Source organism: Ptychodera flava, chromosome 6 (genome assembly GCF_041260155.1).
Source record: "Ptychodera flava strain L36383 chromosome 6, AS_Pfla_20210202, whole genome shotgun sequence".
NCBI classification, from domain to species: Eukaryota; Metazoa; Hemichordata; class Enteropneusta; family Ptychoderidae; genus Ptychodera; species Ptychodera flava.
This window is the reverse complement of record NC_091933.1, coordinates 27607433-27627543: the sequence shown is the minus strand read 5'-3', so window position 1 is coordinate 27627543 and position 20111 is coordinate 27607433. Positions and strand designations below refer to the sequence as shown.

Sequence of the window (20111 nt, the reverse complement as noted above, 5' to 3'; positions counted from 1 at the left end):
ACACTTACAAAAACATTTATACTTTAATATGATTATTTGTCACAATGTGTGTCACATGGTGTAATGCTAATGTGTTGTATTACTTTGTGTTTGGTTGATGTTGATCAACATGTACTATACTAAACTCCCGGACTAAACTATCAGTTAATATGTTGTGTAATAAAGATTGCATTGAATGCATTTCTTTGAATTGTGCGTAGTACTATTAGCGTAAAGGTATACTGTCACCTGTTCCGATTTTGCCACGGTTACAATGGAAAGAGAAAATCTAACCAATCACAGATTTTAAGCGGTGGCCGCTTTTTAAAAACAGCGCCCTCACATGGGCATTTTGAATACCAAGGAACGCCCCTTTGACCATATATGGGCATATTTAGATTACAGGTGACTGTATGTCTTTAAATAGTCCTAACTGCATAATGCTAATAATTGAGGTGGACACTTTTGACTTGTGTAGTCATGCACATGCACCATAGTTTCTTGCTCTAGTGCCGAAAGTGTTTAGTAATTTTGAACTGTAAGCTTAGAAGTTATGGTTATGTGTGAAATATTTATGTCATGAAATACATGCTACAATTTATGCTGTGAAATATATATTACATATGCCGACCGGTTATCCATTAAAAACTTGTTCTTGATGACAAGTATTTATCTTTGCATACGAAGTACTATGGTCCATTTTATTTTCACTGAAATTTATTTCAGCTGAAAATATTTTTATTGTTTCACTGTTATCTTATTTCATTTTGTCTAGTCTGATTTTATTTTAGCTGAAAAAAGGTCCAGCGAAAGTAACGAAAATAAATTCCAAGTGAAAAATAAAGTATTCCACATTTTAACGAAATTGGCTGAAAATATAAATTTCTTTCAGTCACTCGAATCCGAAACCAAATCCGAAACCGAATCCGAAACCGAGTCTAACTTCAGCATCGTAACTTCAGACGATGCTGAAGTTAGACTCAGTTTCAAATTGAGTTTCGGATTTAAGTAACTGAAAGAGGTTTTATATTTTCAGCCGACTTTATGACACTTTCGTATGCGAAGATAAATACTTGTCGTCAAAAACATATGTTTTCACTGGATTACCTGTTTGCATATGTAGTATATATTTCACAGCATAAATTGTGTGCATATATTCACAAATAAAATGGTTAAAAAGTAGAAATTACTGAAAACTTCGAAGCGCTTTAATCACAGGGAACCAGGGAAAAACAAACAAACAAGCATACAAACAAACAAATTAATAAACAAAAAAAATATAAATAAACGAACATACAAACAAGCATACAAATACATAGTATTAGTATTGAGTAGTGGCACTACCGTCGCATGATGATTGTTGCATGAGCTGTTCAGTCAATCATTTCAATCTTTTTTCAATATGCCACTGTCTCTTACACTCAAACACACATACATTACACACACCGACACACACACACACACACACACAACACACACACACACACACACACACACACACACACACACACACACACACACACACACACATATATATATATATATATATATATATATATATATATATATATATATATATATATATATATATATATATATATATGTATGTATCAAAGTATACAGATGTTCTCGTGGGAAATTACAGTGCTTGATGCTAAAGCAGAGCGTTATAAATTTATTTATTTATTTATCTATTTATATATAGATGTGTATATATATATATATATATATATATATATATATATATATATATATATATATATACATATATATATATACATATATATATTTGTTTCTGTTTGTTTGTCTGTACGTTTAATTATCATTTATTAATGTATTTATATGCTTATTTGTTTGTTTGTTTGTTTTTTATTTAGTTATTTATATATTTGTTTGTTTGTATGTATTTTATTTTCCCCTGGCTTCCCAGTGCTTTAATTCTAAATTGATAGGAAGTGTCGAGCATGGAAAACGACAAAGTTTACAAAAACATTTATACTAGAATTTGTGTATATGTCACACTGTGTATCACATGGTGTAATGCTAACGTGTTGTATTACTTTGATGTTTTGATTGATGCTGTACTAGCCCTGTGTATTGTGCTGTGTGTTCCCAGCATTCCAACCACAGGAAGACACAGCACGGTACACAGGGCTATGTGTAGATGCTGTTCTATATATATTTCATTTTGAATATACCATACTAAACGCTCGGACTTATACAATCAGTTTATGTGTTGTATAATAAAGACTGCATTGAATGCATTTCTTTGTATTGTGCGAAGTACTGTTAGCTTCAATAATCCGAACTGCATAATGCCCATGATTGGCATGGACATCTCATAAGTTGTAACTTTTGACTAATTTTTCAGCAGTTTTGCCCACAGGGAATGGAGTAATCTTGTTGTTGTTGTTGTTGTTGTTGTTGTTGTTGTTGTTGTTGATGGTGATGATGATGATGACGATAATAAAAAATATTAAAAACAATGTGTCATTCCTTGCTGTTGTTTGTCGATGTTGTTGATAATCGTAAAAGAAAACTGTAATCGTGACCAAAAAACGACGTAGGTCGCCCAACGTCACTCCCGTCCTATTATACAACCAAGGGTGGAATCGAGATGCCCCTGATCAAGGCTCATCAGCTACTTTCAAGGCCAGAAAAAACACCCCATTCACGAGCGATCGATTGAAATGTGCTATCACAGGCACTGAAATTTATCTCACTGACCTATTTGGGCTTCACTTGAACTACCGACTGCAAACGAGTGGAAAAACGGCGATTTCCAAGTCGTACCTTGTCAAAATCGGTCACATTTGAACTTCCCGGTCGATGGTGATGGGTCGGTCATCACTGGGCATTTAAATTGACCAATTGGGGGCCCTGTAAAGGCTGCTTCGGCCAGCTCTAATTTCTAATACATGAGGAGACTTGTCCCAACGCAAAATTTCACTACAGTTTAAACTTCGCCGTCTCAACTTCATTCAATTTCCATTCTTGTAGAAAAATACTTATATGGATACAATGACAAATCAACCCGTCATTTACTGTAAACTATCACCTGGAATACTCATTCACAACGACAATGTACACTCGCTCAAGTACGAGCGCGGAGGATGTTGACTACGCTTGTATCCTTGTAACGGGGGAAATTCAAATACCCGGAAGTGTACGCTCTAACTATCGACAGTATATCCTGACGTAAATGGCAGATTTCCTGACAAAGAGTTGGTAAGTATCCGTTTATCTGCATGACTATGAAGGTTTTTCTTCTTTTTCGCGTACTTTTGAACCTTACACGTACGCGTACGAGCAGGGAGCATTGAAACATAAACAATCGGCTGGCCGAAGCAGCCTTTACAGGGCCCCAATTGGTCAATTTAAATGCCCAGTGATGACCGATCCATCACCATCGACCGGGAAGTTCAAATGTGACCGATTTTGACAAGGTACGACTTGGAAATCGCCGTTTTTTCCACTCGTTTGCAGTCGGTAGTTCAAGTGAAGCCCAAATTAGGTCAGTGAGATAAATTTCAGTGCCTATGATAGCACATTTCAATCGATCGCTCGTGAATGGGGTTTTTTTCTGGGCCTTGAAAGTAGCTGATGAGCCTTGATCAGGGGCATCTCGATTCCACCCTTGGTTGTATAATAGGACGGGAGTGACGTTGGGCGACCTACGTCGTTTTTGGTCACGATTACAGTTTTCTTGTACAATTATCTACAACATCGACAACAACAGCAAGGAATGACACATTGTTTTTTAATATTTTTTATTATCGTCATCATCATCATCATCACCATCAACAACAACAACAATAACAACAACAACAACAACAACAACAAGATTACTCCATTCCCTGTGTTTTGCCTTGTGTAGTTATTCACTAAGTCATTGTCTTGCTCTACTTCCTAAAGTGATTTGTCTTTTAAACTGTATAAATTATGATTTTTGCGAAACATTTATGTCATGAAATACATGCTACATGTGAAGTAAGGTGATCTAGTCAAAATATCTCCTTGTGTATCAGCAGTTTTCATATCCTTCGAAAATAAATAAAATAATAAAATAAGCTGGAAATATAAAACTATTCTCAGTTATTCAAACCCGAAACCAATCCGAAACCGAATCCGAAATCGAATCCGAAACTGAGTCCAACTTCAGCATCGACAAGATGAAAATCAGAGGTCTGGCAAGTTCGTCGGGGAACATGGGGAAAGAAATCCTACATTTTGTTTGACAGTGTCCCTTGTTAAAGGTACTCCTTAACTGAAACATACCTTGTATAGTTGAGTAATATTTTTTATCCGTATCAATCCTGCAGATGGTCAGGCAACTTGAAAACATTACTGAGCAAAGAACTGCATATAATACAAATACGGCGCGCGCGCGGTGATCACTTGTCAGCGCATCCAAGGACATGCACGATATTGCAGACGAATCATGTTTACCATTGAATGTCTGTAAGTAGTCTTTGAATAAATACTCCGAAATGTCAAATAACAAAGAAACTGTTGTGAACGGCACAGAAGAACTTGCAGAGAAAGGCCTGTATTTCGCTATCTGTGAGCTCATTGGCGTTGACGAGTTCCACATGAACATCTGTCTCGTTCTCATTGCAATGTTGTGTGGCAACATGGTCCTTACCGTCTTGGCATGGTCTGTCTACGGAAGGGATATCGCAGAGACGTACACACAACTGAAAAAGCCAGGTGCGTAAGATTTTAATGGGAAAAATGGTCTGCATCGTGGTTTGATGGGTTACGTATTATTGTTTTGTCCCACTCCCCTGAGATTGATGTGGTCACGGTCACTCCACAGTGACCATGACCTGGTGCCTGTTCAGTGTGTGTGTGTACGTGTTTGTACACCGAAGTATTTTTTGTGTAGTATGCGTGTACGTCTGTCTGTCTGTCTGTCTGTATGTATGTATGTATGTATGTATGTATGTAATGCATGTAGGTATGTATGCATGTATTAGACTGAAGAAAGTTCCATTAATTGCTCTCCTGTAGTTGTGTTTTTTTTCAAAATTGGTGACTGATAAACATTGCGTAAAAATGTCACATCGTGACTCTTCCTCATCTTTCATCTCACTGTCTCTATATTGATCTCTGTAGGTGTCATAGACCCAATGGAAGATGACAAACTGTCAGAAGATGGGTAAGTCTTGTCATTTTTCTTAATGCAAAGGGAAAACCACATACAAGCTGAATGATGAGACAATGTGTCATTGTACTGTGGCGTATGAAATCAACTCAGTGAAATTCTCTTGGTTAATTAATTTTTTATCTTGGATATATTTTTTCTCAGGGAGGAAAGAGAGTCATCACACAGGAAGATTGATTGAACCTGGAGATTGTCATGGATGTACTGGATGTCAATCAGCCATGGGTGGTGTGGACATCAACTTTGAATGAGGATTAATTTGGTTGAATGCTGTCATGCATGGTTTCTATTTGTACCTTTTGCTGAAGAGTTCAAAGAGGAAAAATCAATACTATTGATAGACAGTTTGTTATGTCCATGGTCCATACCATTTTTGACACAGAGCAGTGTCCTGTAATGTGTCTGACTGAGCAGTTGACTTATGGTAGGACATTGACATTGGCAGGTTCATAAAAAGGAGCCAGTCTGTAAATGTAAAAATGTAGAGATCATTGTCAAAGGTAAATACTAAGACTTAGAGTTAATGAGAATTAAATGGTGAATGGTGTAAAGGTACTGTCAAATGTCACAAGAGGTCGTTGAATAGTTGTGTACACTTGTCAGTTGATTTCCATGATCCCCTCAGAGGAGTAGATAATTAACAAACAAAAATGGCGTGTAATTTCACAATCACAGAAACTTTTGGCTGCCTCAACATTTGTGAGGTACATTCCATTTTTCTAGCAAACTGAAAATCATTGAATAGTGTAGGCAGTCTGTCGACATTTTTGATACAGATTAGCTAGGCTATGTCAATGTTTGGCATTCTTGTTTTCAAGTTTCAAATCTGTGAAATTGGTGTCCAGTGTCAGTGGTACCCTTTGTTTAAAATGTAGACAAGACCATGTACCTCATTTCATATTGCCTTTAAAGGAATCCACTCAATGACATCATAGCTCAGGAACTCTCAGGGTACAACAGTGTGATTTATCTGTACAGTTTTGAGGTGCCAACACTTGTCTGTCTTTCCTCAAAACCATGGTTGCTAGCTACCATGTTGAAACAAGCTGAATAAACTCGATAAAACTTTCAAAAGAAGCAAAAATAAGTAATTACCATGTCAATACTCAATGGCAACAAGAAGTACAAGAACCAGAGGTAGAGGACTTGCAGCTTGAATGTAAAATGAGTAGCTTTTACTAGGTATTTCACACTCTCACAAGACTTCTGAGCTCATCACTGTCTTTGCGTTTTGTTGAAGTACCAAATTTTGAGCTCACTAATGGACAATTACTAAATACTCAGAAGTTTTATTTCACCATTTTTCACATGACTGTACACTATTTTTTCTTTTAGTTTCAGTAGGAGTGAGTCACATCCCTGATTGATTGACAGAGTTTACAGAGATGAGCTTTCTTTCTGTGAATATTTGATTGCAAAACATTCCAATGTTAACTAAATACTTGGAGCAAATGACATAGCCGTTGAAATGTTACAAAATTGTAGGTATGTGTTCGTTGTGGAGTTTTTTTGCTTCAACTGAGTGCAATATCTGATGAAGTTTTGGGAACAATGAAGTACATTTTTCATAGTCCATTTTGCATTTTTGGCCAGTATCAGGCTACTGTGCGGTCCAATACTTTGCTGACAAATTTTTGTTTCTCTTTGATGCAAGAAATATATTCACATTTTGCAATGGCAGATCCAGAAAAAAACAGTCCAGAAATTTGCTACAGTGGATTGGAAAGAGGCTTAAAACAAAAACATGGATGGTTACAAACAGATGTTTTCAGTTTACAAAGATGAAAAATAAAAACAAAATTATTGAAAAAAACTACAGTTTATGGGGTTTTTTTATTAATTTATAGACATCACTGTGAGCTATGGCCCATCCTAGCCCCTATACATTATAAACTGGTAATGTTGGCAATTACCAAATATACAATTAGCAGTTCATAATTACTGGTATGATATGTGCTGCTGATTGGATATTCAGGATAATTGATTCCCTATGAAAGGTAATGAGTCATGGATTGGGTGATTAACAGATGTACTATGTTTTCAGTGAAAATACTCTACATGGATAAAGTAATTGGAAAGCTCAGTAGCTCACAGCATTGCCCCTCAATACTCTGAGGTAAATTTTTGAAATTAAACTTTACATTTATATTGTATTATATTATTATGTAATTTATTTGAAATTAAAATTGACTATTTTAACTGAACAAACTGTGTGCAGGCCCTTGTGATAGCTGGATGTAAGTTATACCACGTATTGAAAACAAGTAAAGAGTTCAAGTTGTAGTGTAAGCAATGATTTTCTAAGCAGTTATTATATTTCAAGGCATTAACAGATATAGAGTGTAATACAAAAAGTCCTCCTGCATTGAGCTGGGGCCTAACATTACCCTGCCTGTTGGTACCAATGTTGAATGATTGAATTAGCAGGTGCCAAAGTGATAGATGCATGAAATGCTATCAAGTATCAAAATGAATGGAATTGTACTGATAGTAACTATCATATGTATTAAGCAAGCTTGTCTCTAGGTCTCTAGAATAAGCTCATGAAGTCCTGGTCACATACCAGTCGTCAACACAAATGGTTACATCAACTATGATTCAGGAGAATATTAAACCCTTTCATCATCATGGTTTGGCCCAAACCCTTTGTTATCAAGTTTTCCAGTTCCTTGATGTGGTTGTACTGTATGCAATATGATGTAACTATTAAACCATTAGCATCTTGGAATGTTGCTGCACAAACAACAATAGTAACACCAGACTGGCCAAGGTTTTGTGAAGTACCAGTATATGTTGATGGTGGACATACCTACCATCAATTTTATTCATCAGTAAATTTAGTTTTCAAACAAACTTGTTTGTATTTCTAAAGTCTTGAGTGAATTTGACATTTTAGTTCAAAATGTACCCCGTTGATGGTTTATTGTGATAAATCTAACATGTACTGTTATTTTATACCAAGACTGTTTCACACTAATTATCCTTCTTAACTATCAGGAAAATTAAATCTCTGCTATTTACAGTGTTTTCTCTGCATGTTCATTGAAAGGGGCAATTTTTGCCTCATTCATCAAAAGTAGGGGGCAGACTTTACATTTTAGGGGCAGTGTTGATGTTCATTTTGCCTTCTGGGAAGCATTCCCAAAGATCATTATAATCATCCCCAGCTCAGTTGCATTGTCTATGTCACATACGGCACCCATACTATCACCAACATCATCATCATGTTTGTCAGCCTGTGATGTGCTTGGCTCCTCTCCATCTTCTGTTGATTTGTCATCTACAGGTTTGCACGACTCCGACTTTGACATATTTGTTCTCTTTGACATGATTTGGTGCTAATTTGGGAGTTTAAATCCATGAAAATATGCCGTAATCCAATGATTGCATTTCATTGCGATCGAGATCATCAGTATGCAGCATGCATACACAAATGATGCAAAAGCGGGGATTTTCCATAATTCTGTCATAGATAGTGTTTCAAGTTCTACTTGCAAACTTTAGCGTTTTCAAGACATAAAATTTCACTACCATCCACGGAGACTGAACGTTAACTACATCATTGGCTGTTCTTTTAGATGTGCATGTGCACGTCAAAGCTGAGGTGATATTTTGTCTTTTCTGAGGGAGTATTATGAATAGAAACAAGAGCAAATTCAATGGTCTCTACACTTTGTGTTAGGGTCACCACCATATTTATAGACGTCTTTGCTTACAGTGATTTGTGCGCAATGTCAACAAATTTTTCAGGGAAGAAAATGGTTTGAAATGTGCAATTGAGAGAGAACAGTGAAAATTTCATGAAAAACAACGGTCCAGTTGTGAATAAGACCTAGAGAACGATAGTTCATACAATACAATTGATATAGCAGGTCAAAAAACACAGCCTATAACATTGCTGTTACACTAATAGTTGACCAACATTTCTCAAGGAGAGGCATATAGTAGGGTTGTTATTGGAATACACTCATTATAACATGGCTGCATACACACTTGTATTTTCCTTTTTTTCTTCCTTGACATCCAAATCACTACCCTCAGTAGCATTTAGCTCTCAGAAAAGTAAGATGGGTCTTCCATGTGACAGTCCTGATGGATGTGTTCTGCGATTGCTCAAATTTATTTTGTGTTATAACACTTTGAATGTAGCTAATTTGCATTTTTTGACTGGCTAGTGAAAACACTATGTCATCTGTCTTTGCAAAGCAGAAGGGCATTCACAATAACAAAGAACACACATAGACCATATATCCCTCATTATATTTTATTTACTGTATTCACAAATTTCCAATTATGAACTAGTTTCCATGATATTCCCATGTGAAATCAAGTCACTCAGAATTACACTTCCCAAAATGACATTTTTGAGCCCATGAGTTACATCACATTCCTATATATATCCTCTCTTTAATAAAACATTTCTACTAATATACCATCACATTGACGTTGTGTAAAAAATACTTTGCAAGAGACTGAGAGACTGATGTTAAAATTGAATACACATCCAATCATATGATATAAATTCTAATATATCTATAATCTGTCAAGTTTTACTCTAAGTTTTTATTTTTGAGTTGTAGAAATAATGGTATCTTGTTTTCAATTTAGTGTTTGGAAGACAGAAAAATATGCAAGATTGTGTGAGGATAGTCCTTATGGAAAGAGCATCTGGGTTTTTTACCAATTTCAAGACTGCAAACCATAACACAGATTGGCAGTCATTAATTGTTGGTTTCGGTGACTCACAATTCTCAAAGTTTGGAAGGAGATTTCAAAGAAAACATTATTGTCAACACATGCTATTTTATAGAAGTAGCTGATGTGAATTTATTGTACATTATTTGGAAAGGTAGAGTCCCTCTGTCTGCATCTGAGTAATTAGTACTGAATCCTTTGTTAGCCTTTCTCTAAAGAATTGTTTCACACTGCAATCCTGCAGAATGAAAGGAAGCATCGTAGCATGGATGACCATTCTTGCTGATGTGACATAGAATTAAAGGGGCGCCGCACCCACACAGTGCATTTAGCTAAAAAATCACTTTTTTGCAAATATTCATTAAATTTTAATTAATTTGTTAACCAAAGATAAGAATATTGGTTGGGTTCACCTTTTAGCTTGTGAAGCAATTGAAAGTTGCGTGATAAAGAAGTGTTAACTAGTGTTAACGAGTAAACTATTGCTACCATACTAAACTTTAGAGTCTCTGCTTTTTGAAAATGTATGGTGTGAGGGGGTTTCCTTGTCATCTTTGATGAGAAATATAGCTTTGAAAAAAACTGTGTTGGCAACATGCAGCTCCATCTTAACCTATATTGTAAATTTTTTGAAACAGTCTGGTGTGTGATTAAGTACTCTAGTCATTCACTGAGATTTCTCTTTATGGAAAGATGGTTGCCATGATCACCACGAATTACAGTCAACTCGCACTTTTTCCAACCCGCCCAGAACCAACTCGCCCGATTCCAACTCGCCCGATACCAACTTGCCCATTGTTTTGGTTAGGGTGTTGTAGATTCCATGTACGCTAACCCGATGGCCCGAGGCCAGCTATTTTCAAGTCATGCCAGGCCAGTAACTCGTGAAAGACGGTCCTGCTGTTCCTAAAGAAGTGAGCCAGTACGCAGTAACTATCCCTATACGTAAAGAAGCCGAACGAAATTTATTCTTTTAAGATATTTGCAAAACGTGAAATTCGCAAATAAAAAGTTTTCCGTGCTGGCACATATTTCAAGCCCCACCTGTGGTTCTCTATGTTAGAAATATTTGTTGCTAGAAATAAAACGTTTTATGCGTACCAGTTGCTGCGAAAACGAGCCCTGCCACTCCTTGACATGTTCTTCCACTCCAATGACCAAGCTACCGAGTGACAAAGGCTACGGATTCGCAGCAAGCATACCAGTAGCTCTGCATGGCAGGGCTGTGTGTTTACCGGCGTTATATGGCCTCCGTATAACGCCGGTAAACACACAGCCCTGCCATGCAGAGCTAGCGTACCAGGTACCATGGAGGTCTACCTCCATGCGGGTACTCATAAAATTGCAAATAATATTGGGCGAATTGGTATTGGCCGAGTTGGAATCGGGCGAGTTGGAATCAGGCGGGTTGGAAAAAGTGCGAGTTGACTGGTACGTACCCGATCACCACTGGTCATAAAACTCAGAATATGCTTCCTGTGGATCATTTTCCATGGAGAACCACAGATGTAACCTATAATTGTAAATTTTGAAGCAGTCAGTGTGTGATTAAGTAGTCATGCCCTAATAATGGATATGGCATTTTGCTTTCTGGCTATCAGGTTGGTGTGATGACTATTGCACATCAAACTGAAATTGTGAGATTACACTTCCCATGAGTCTTTGGGTCCCTTGAAATCCAAAATGGCGGAAGATGAAGAATGACATCATGCTAAAAACAGTTTTTTTCAATATTTGTTGAGCTTGAGGTTGCTTTTCTAAAATCATATTTTTGGTCCAAAAAATTCATGCATTCCTACCACTTCCATTTGCATTATTTATGATAAAAAAAGCAGTAAGACTGGAAAATGCTGAGCCACATTACATTCTAACATCCTCCCAAGGGGTATCTTTCCATCTATTTATAACTGAAGGCACCCAAAGGCATGAAGATTACTGCTGCAGGAAGACTTGGGCCCACTATTGTTCATGTGTACCATAATTTCTTGATAAAATGCATGGCAGGAAGCAAGATTAAAAGGAGTCAAGCACAAGATGGATATGTACTTCTGGGACAAGTCCTACTTCTCACAGATCACACAGGAGGCACAACAAGTAAGACTTGGAGATCCATGACGTTGGTTCCAGTCAGTCCTGTGATGATCAAGCTTTTCCCTTCATCAAACTCACTGTAGAAATTATAGGAATCATTATTATGAAGGTATTGATTGGCATCTAATCCAGCTTCCAGGGCCCTTGTTACCAGACCCGGATAAGCAAATGCCCCGGCAGCGTCAGTGGGCCCGTCTTGTCCGTCTGTACCAGCACTGAGAAATATCACTTTGTAGCCCTTGCTAATCATGTCTTCGTATACCGGCATTTTGTTCATGGCTAGTGATGTGGCCAGCGCTAGCTCCTGGTTTCGTCCACCTTTACCACTTCCACTGACAGTGACCGTCGTTTCGCCAGCTCCAATCACACAGATAGGTTTTTTATCTGAGGCATATTTGCGGGCAAAGTCAGCAACCTGCATGACGTCACTGCTAAGCTTTCCACTAAGACTCGCTGCGATATCAGCTACCTTGCTATCATCACCTTCAAAGGCATGATAAATCAAAGAAGCCACGCGAGCAAACACATCCCCAATGTCTCTTGCCTCACCGTCGATCACGGTTGACAGAACTGTGGACAGATAGCCGCGTTTCCCAGCTTCGCTGACTGCCGCCTTTACTGCGACGCTATTGCTGCCGACTATCACATTCTGCACATGGGAGAAATCACAGTGCCCTCTCTGCTTTGAAGAACTTTTGATTGCCTGCGTGTGGAGGAAGTTCATCACTGATTGCGGTAGCTCATCTGCAGCGTGCAAATGTTCAATGATGTCAATGCAATCCCTGGCAGTGGAATCGTTGGGCACTGTGGGTCCGCTGGCTATCAGACCCATGTAATCACCAATGATATCGGACAAGATGAGTGAAATAACCTGCAACAAGATGACAGAAATGGTGAGACATGTAGACTGAACGTCACACTAGAAGTGCTGCCAATGTCACCTGATTGTTTCTATTTTTAGATGAAAACCTACAAATAGTATTAATCTGTTCAGATAATATGAATTTTTAAACAGAGTTCTGCTTCACATTCAGACACACTTGGTACCACTTCTGAGAGGAGTTTGGCTAGATGTCATGATCACAACATAAACCTAATAATGATGTAAACTACAGATACAAAATTTTTAAAGCATAGAGACTAGACTAGTCAGTTTCAAGCATTGACTGAATGCGTATGAAATGACAGATTATGCCTGCAACAGGTTGGCCATCTCTTCAGCTTCTCAAGGTTAACTCATACATTCAGTTGCACTGATTACCTGGAACTTCCAGATAGCCGTCTGAGAACCCAATACATACAATATGAACAACAATATTCCAATAGCTGAGTTCAATGCTTGTTTTATGCAACTTCATGCTAACTTTAATGTCAGCTTAAACGCTCCGCCAAACAGGCCAAGACTGGACACCTACCTTGGCTGGAATGGCTGCCTTTACAAGGCCACCACCTTTCAGTGTAGATATATTCTTTCTCACCGTGTTCAGTTGGTTTATTGTGGCACCTTTGGCAGCCAGTACTTTGCTCACTTTGTACTTCTCTTCCAGGGTGATAGATGGCGCCGGTGATGGCAGCAATGCTGACCCACCACCTGTAAAAAGTTAGAAAAAAAAGATGACATCAGGGGAGTGTAGAATAAATGGGGGACATTTTTCTGACAGTTACAGAATCATAATTCAGTATGTGTCAAATAAATGCACCTGATAATGTAATGCACCCAAGTGGACCAGGTTAATGATACTTGGAAAGAGTGTTTGATCTTAAGACTATCAACATGCTGTCAACTAGTCTGGGCGGAGCAGGTATAGTATAGCATGCGATTGGTAAGCGCTGCAGCAATGATTTGAATGTGATGGATTCTCCCATAGCCAAGAGTTGGAGGACAAAGGATTCATCTCTTGTGGTGATTCTCAACAACTACATATCATTAACACACAAGCACTCACTCTGAGCTTTTTTGCCAAGATATGCATATTTCAAGGCAAAGGGGCTGTTGACTGTTTATTGGACCAGTGATAACAATCTGTTTGAGTGTCTAAGGGTGTGACACAGCATCTTATACTCTGGCAATTGCTGTGCAGGTTCACCCATGAATCCATGGTGAGATTGTGGGCCACTTGCTCTGAAAAGCTACTTCTCCATTGATCTCTACTGTGGCTGAAGTTGATTTTAATAAATGATTATTCTGGAGGGTTTTACAGACATGACTTAATCTTATCAGACAGGAAGATGCATTTACTGCTATCCATGCGGAGACTGAACTGGTAAAACTTAAAATATAGAGTTTTAAATCATTTTTGGACACCGTGGTGCGAAGCACCAAAGGTGTCCTATGTCGCCACAATGTCTGTGTGTGTGTCCGTCTGTCCGTCCGTCCGTAGACAGATTTTGTTCCACTCATAACTTAAGAACCCTTAGGTCCAATGTCATGCAATTTGGTATTTGGTATTATCATGATGAGACTTAGATCTGATTAGATTTTGGTGGGTGTGGCTTATTAATTAATTGCTCATTTGCATATTTTATGACTTTTTTCGTTCACGCAGGTATCTCAGAGACGCCTGGAGCGATTTCGTTCAAACTTGGTAAAAGGATAGTACTCTACCTCATACAGATGCATGTTGATTTGTTTCACAATGCGATCAAATTTGGCCGTGTTAGAGGACTTTTTAGTATTTCGCCTCCATAGACTCCCCTGTATAAGGCAATCCATAGACTCCCATGTATAAGGCAATCCATAGACTCCCATGTATAAGGCAATCCATAGACTCCCATGTATAAGGCAATCCATAGACTCCCATGTTTAAGGCAGTCCATAGACTCCCATGTATAAGTCAGTCCATAGACTCCCATGTATAAGGAAGTCCATAGACTCCCATGTATAAGGCAATCCATAGACTCCCATGTATAAGGCAATCCATAGACTCCCATGTTTAGGCAGTCCATAGACTCCCATAAGGCAGTCCATAGACTCCCATGTATAAGGCAGTCCATAGACTCCCATGTGTAAGGCAGTCCATAGACTCCCATGTATAAGGCAGTCCATAGACTCCAATGTATAAGGCCAAGTAAAATAAAAATTGAAGGCAATCCATAGACTCCCATGTATAAGACAGTCCATAGACTCCCATGTATAAGGCAGTCCATAGACTCCAATGTATAAGGCCAAGTAAAATAAAAATTTAGTTTCTCATCATATTCATATTGCAAAAAGGATGCAGTGACACAGTTTTTAGTCCCCACAGATAAAGTCCAGGGGGCTCATAGATTGGGTCATGTCAGTCCGTCAGTCCATCCATGTGAGTCGATCCGTTCACGCAGATATCTCAGACGCTTTCACAAAATGTCACGTGACCTTTGACCTCAAATATACATATTTGTCCATAACTCGGTAACCACAAGTGCTAAACCTTTCATATATGGTATGATGGGACACCCTATGATGCCACATATTGTACCTCATTAATTATGTGCATATCTAATTTTGAGCAAGCCGATAGAGCTAGAGGTCTGATTTTTGGATATATATGGATAACTTAGCAATACAATTTTTTTGACAAAATGTCACGTGACCTCGGTGACCTTTGACCTCAAATATACATATTTGTCCAAAACTCAGTAACCACAAGTGCTACACCCTTCATATTTGGTATGATGGGACACCTTATGACGCCACATATTGTACCTCATTAATTATGCACATATCTAATTTTGAGCGAGCCAATAGAGCTAGAGGTCTGATTTTTGGTATATAGGGATAACTTAGCAATACAATTTTTTTGACAAAATGTTATGTGACCTCGGTGACCTTTGACCTCAAATATACATATTTGTCCATAACTCAGTAACCACAAGTGCTACACCCTTCATATTTGGTATGATGGGACACCTTATGACGCCACATATTGTTCCTCATTAATTATGCACATATCTAATTTTGAGCGAGCTAATTGAGCAAGAGGTCTGATTTTTGGTATGTAGGGATAACTTAGCAATACAATTTTTTTGAAAAAATGTCACGTGACCTCAATGACCTTTGACCTCAAATATATATATTTGTCCACAACTCAGTAAACACAAGTGCTACACCCTTCATATTTGGTATGATGGGACACCTTATGACGCCACATATTGTACCTCATTAATTATGTGCATATCTAATTTTGAGCAAGCCAATAGAGGTAAATGTATGATTTTTAGTATATAGGGACAGACTATAGGATAGAAATTTTTTGACAAAATGTCATGTGACCTCGATAACCTTTTACGTAAAATACACGATTATGTCAATAAATAAGTAACCACAAGTGCTATGTCCTTTATATTTAGTAGGATGGGAGACCTTATGACAACACATGCTTTACCTCGTTAATTATGCCCATATATAATTGTGGGCAAGCCAATAGAGCTAGAGGTCTGAATTTTGGCATATATGGATTAATTAGCAATACAATGGTTTTTTTTTTTCAAAATGTCACGTGACCTTGATGACCTTTGACCTTGAATATGCATATATATGCATAACTTCATAGATCTAAACATATACACTCCAGTGATACTTTTTAATGACCTCATTTCCCTGCCCATCAAGACTAATACTCCTATTACAAGTGGGGACTATGTCAATGTCAATGACTTGTTACTTCTATACAGAATATTATCTCACATAGTGAGTGTCTGAATATTATTCTGAATTGTATTCCAAAGCACATTCTGAAAGGACTCTTCTGGAATATACAGAATATTATCTCACATAGTGAGTGTCTGAATGTTATTCTGAATTGTATTCCTAAGCACATTCTGAAAGTAACTCTTCTGAAAATTTCACATTCTTTGCCACTGCACCATCTCCCTAATACATACTGGTGACCCACGGTGTCCACTCAAGTCTCACTTTGATTAATCTTTTCATTAGCTGATCCAACACTCCACTGATACCTACCAGACATGAGTACAATAAGAAGATCATCCGCTGTCAATTTCAGTGCAAGATTTTCAATATCCCTGGCTGCTCTACAAGCAGCCTCATCTGGTAAATTGTTTGGGGCACCCTCGATCAGTTTCAGTGTGGAAGTTTCTTTTGGAATTAAGTCTCTGTTGGAAAAAAGAACACCAACGGTGAATGATGGAACCAAAAAAATGAGGGTGAGTGTAATAGGACATGCTGATAATGATCACAATAAAAGTTACCTGCTGAGGTGGAAAAACTGCAGAAGTAATAAACTCGCAAACCTGCACCACTTCTATATAGAATATTTTATATTCCATCTAATGATACTATATGGATGCAACTTTTGTCATTTGTACATGTGGTTAATTAGGTGCATTGTATCTTTCAAAAAATAGTGACAATATCACTGTTCGCTCCCGTATAGTTATCAAAACAAACCAACAATTGTATGAAACATAGACAAACATACAGACAGACAGACATACACAGACTGGCACAAAGTAATGACATTGGCCCCCAAGTGTGCCTTGGCCCATGGAGAGTGATAAAGATATAACAACAAGCGACCTAGCGGCCGATATAGCTCCGCTGTGTTTATGTAGAGAATAACTATTTTTGACACATGTTGATGAAGAAGGTGGAAATCTTTGATAGCTCAATGCAGTGGCCAGAAAAAAGTGGCTAAAATAGCTGCAAAAATACACAATTGAAGATTTCATCATACTTTGCATATATCACATCGGATCATCCCTAAGAACATGTCAACCAAAGCTATCTGATGAGTAGTTTTTTGAGAATAAAATTTTCTGACCAAAAATGGCAATAATTGCCCCCAAAAATAAAAATTGCAGATTTCATCATAATTTCAAAAGATCAAATTTAGTTCATCTATAGAAACCTGTATACCAAATTTCAAAGCTGTTGGACCAGTACTTTTTGAGAAACATTTTTTAACAAAAAATGGAAAAAATTGACCCAAAAATTCAAAATTGCAGATTTCATCATAATTTCAATAAATATTATTTAGTTCATCTATAGAAACCTATATACCAAATTTCAAAGCTATCAGATGAGTAGTTTTGGAAATACACATTTTTTGACCAAAAATGGCAAAAATTGCTCCAAAAATACAAAATTATAGATTTCATCAGAAATTCAATATATATTACTTAGTGCATCTATAGAAACCTGTATACCAAATTTCAAAACTATCAGACCAGTACTTTTTGAGAAATACATTTTTTGACCAAAAATGGCAAAAATTGCCTTAAAAATGCAAATTTGCATATTTCTGCACAATTGGAACAAATCTGAATAGCTCATCCCTAGGGACATATGTACCAAATATCAAAGCTATCTGACTGGTAGTTTTGAAGGAGATTTTTAAAGATTTTTTTACCAAAAATGACAAAAATTGACTTAAAAATACAAATATGCAAATTTCACCACGATTTGAACAAACCTGACTGAAGTCACCCTAAGTAAACTGCATATCAAATTTCAAAGCAATCGGACAAGCGGTTTCAGAGAAGAAGATTTTTTTACCAAAAACACCAAAAAATAGCCCAAAAATGCAAATATGCAAATTTCACCACGATTTGCCCAAATTTGGGAAAGGTCACTCCTATACACTCACATACCAAGTTTCAAATCAATCGGACTTGTGGTTTTAGAGAAGAAAATTTTTTTGACCAAAAATGGGAGAAAATTACAAAAAAATTTATGAAAAATAGCAAGTCCAAGATACTGACCCAAGATGTGTACAATCATTTCAGGTCAGCCCAAAGTACTTACATGCTAATTTTTCATATAATCTGCTCAGTTGTTATTGAGTTTTTTCAATTTTGACTGTTTTTACATTTTTTCACTTAATTTGCATATTTTTGGCAATGACAACTTCATTTGAACAAAATCTCATCTACAGCCCATCATCCGTGTACACACCAAATATCAAGATGAAATGTGCAGCGGTTTTAGAGTTTTTGATGTTGACGGACAGACATACAGACATACAGACACACAGACATACATACATACAGACAGTTCCCTAGCCTATAAGAATAGCTTCCATTGCCATATATACATATAGCTATGGGAGCTAAAAATGCCTGCAACATACAAATCCCTTTAATCTACCATGACTGAAAGTTAATTCACTGGTTTCACTTGTCAATGAGAGTTAAGGTAGAATGCCTCGCCAGGACAAATATTCAGAATCCCTAAATTTTCTCATTTACCTCTTGTGTGGGTTGTTTTTTGAGGCTCTTTATTTAAGTAAGTTTTGACTATCTTGTTTCTGTAAAAATAAGGAAATTTTAATTTTTCCCCATATTGTTAACACTGGGGTGTTAGCCATTTTGAATTTCAAATGTCTGTATATGTCAGGTAACTTGTTTCTCTAGTATCAAACTCTCGGTATTCCCTGATTTGTATTCTTGATTTTGAAAGAGAATATTTTAAATTTCATTGAGGAAAGTTTGAGCAAAAGTTTAAGTCTTTCAGTTTTGAGATGCATGCTGCCTTCAGAACGAAATTAATAAATTGAACATTTGTGAAACTCACAATTTATTAGCTTTGGTCAAAGCTGCTTTCATTCCAAGAGGGACGCTAGCAATGCAACTCACAAGGTGCTCTCCTATGATGTCATTGGTTGCACGCACCATTCCAATGACAGCCTTGCCAAATGCAACCACATGAACGTTGTGATGCAAGCTATATGACCTGTCCTCCACTACAAGTTCATTGTCCCTAACGACCAGCGTGTTTTTGACCATTTGATGGGGCAACACTGCCTCAACTCCAGCATCAAATATTCCCACAGCATCAATCTCCGGGCAAGGTTTGGCTTCAGAAGACATTTTCCTTGATCTTCTCAGAGGACTCAGACTCTCCCTCAGTAAGTTGCATTTATTTGAGATGAGTGAAACTCTAGATAGGTAAAACAAAAGGTCGGAAACTTTGAGTTAAATTATTGGCAAAAGGTCAGAGAGTTCAACTTTGAGGTTGATGTTCTTCTGTACATTCATAGCTTTCGTATGTCAAGGGTATAAAACTTGCTGAAATTTTCATCCTCAATACAATGTAGGTATGTTTGTATGGTAATTTATTTAATGCTTGAAAAATAAAGATATAAGGACACATTGCTGAGTCTGTTGAAGTGCCTTTACTTTGTTCCACAGTCAATGATTCTGATGGTAATGATGATGATGATGATGATGATGATGATGA

The 20111-nt window shown here is 37.4% G+C and overlaps 1 protein-coding gene across 1 annotated transcript in view; it reads right to left on the bottom strand.

Annotated features, from left to right (window-relative positions):
• Positions 1-9394: 9394 nt before the first annotated feature.
• LOC139135370 (glycerate kinase-like) overlaps positions 9395-20111 on the bottom strand; it is an 11529-nt gene continuing 812 nt past the window's right edge. The window contains exons 2-5 of the mRNA XM_070702734.1: positions 19446-19811; positions 16875-17026; positions 13348-13523; positions 9395-12803 (exon numbers count right to left, since the gene is read on the bottom strand). Coding sequence (XP_070558835.1) covers positions 11916-12803; positions 13348-13523; positions 16875-17026; positions 19446-19811 — 1582 coding nt within the window. The 3' untranslated portion in view covers positions 9395-11915. The remainder of the gene's footprint in view (positions 12804-13347; positions 13524-16874; positions 17027-19445; positions 19812-20111) is intronic.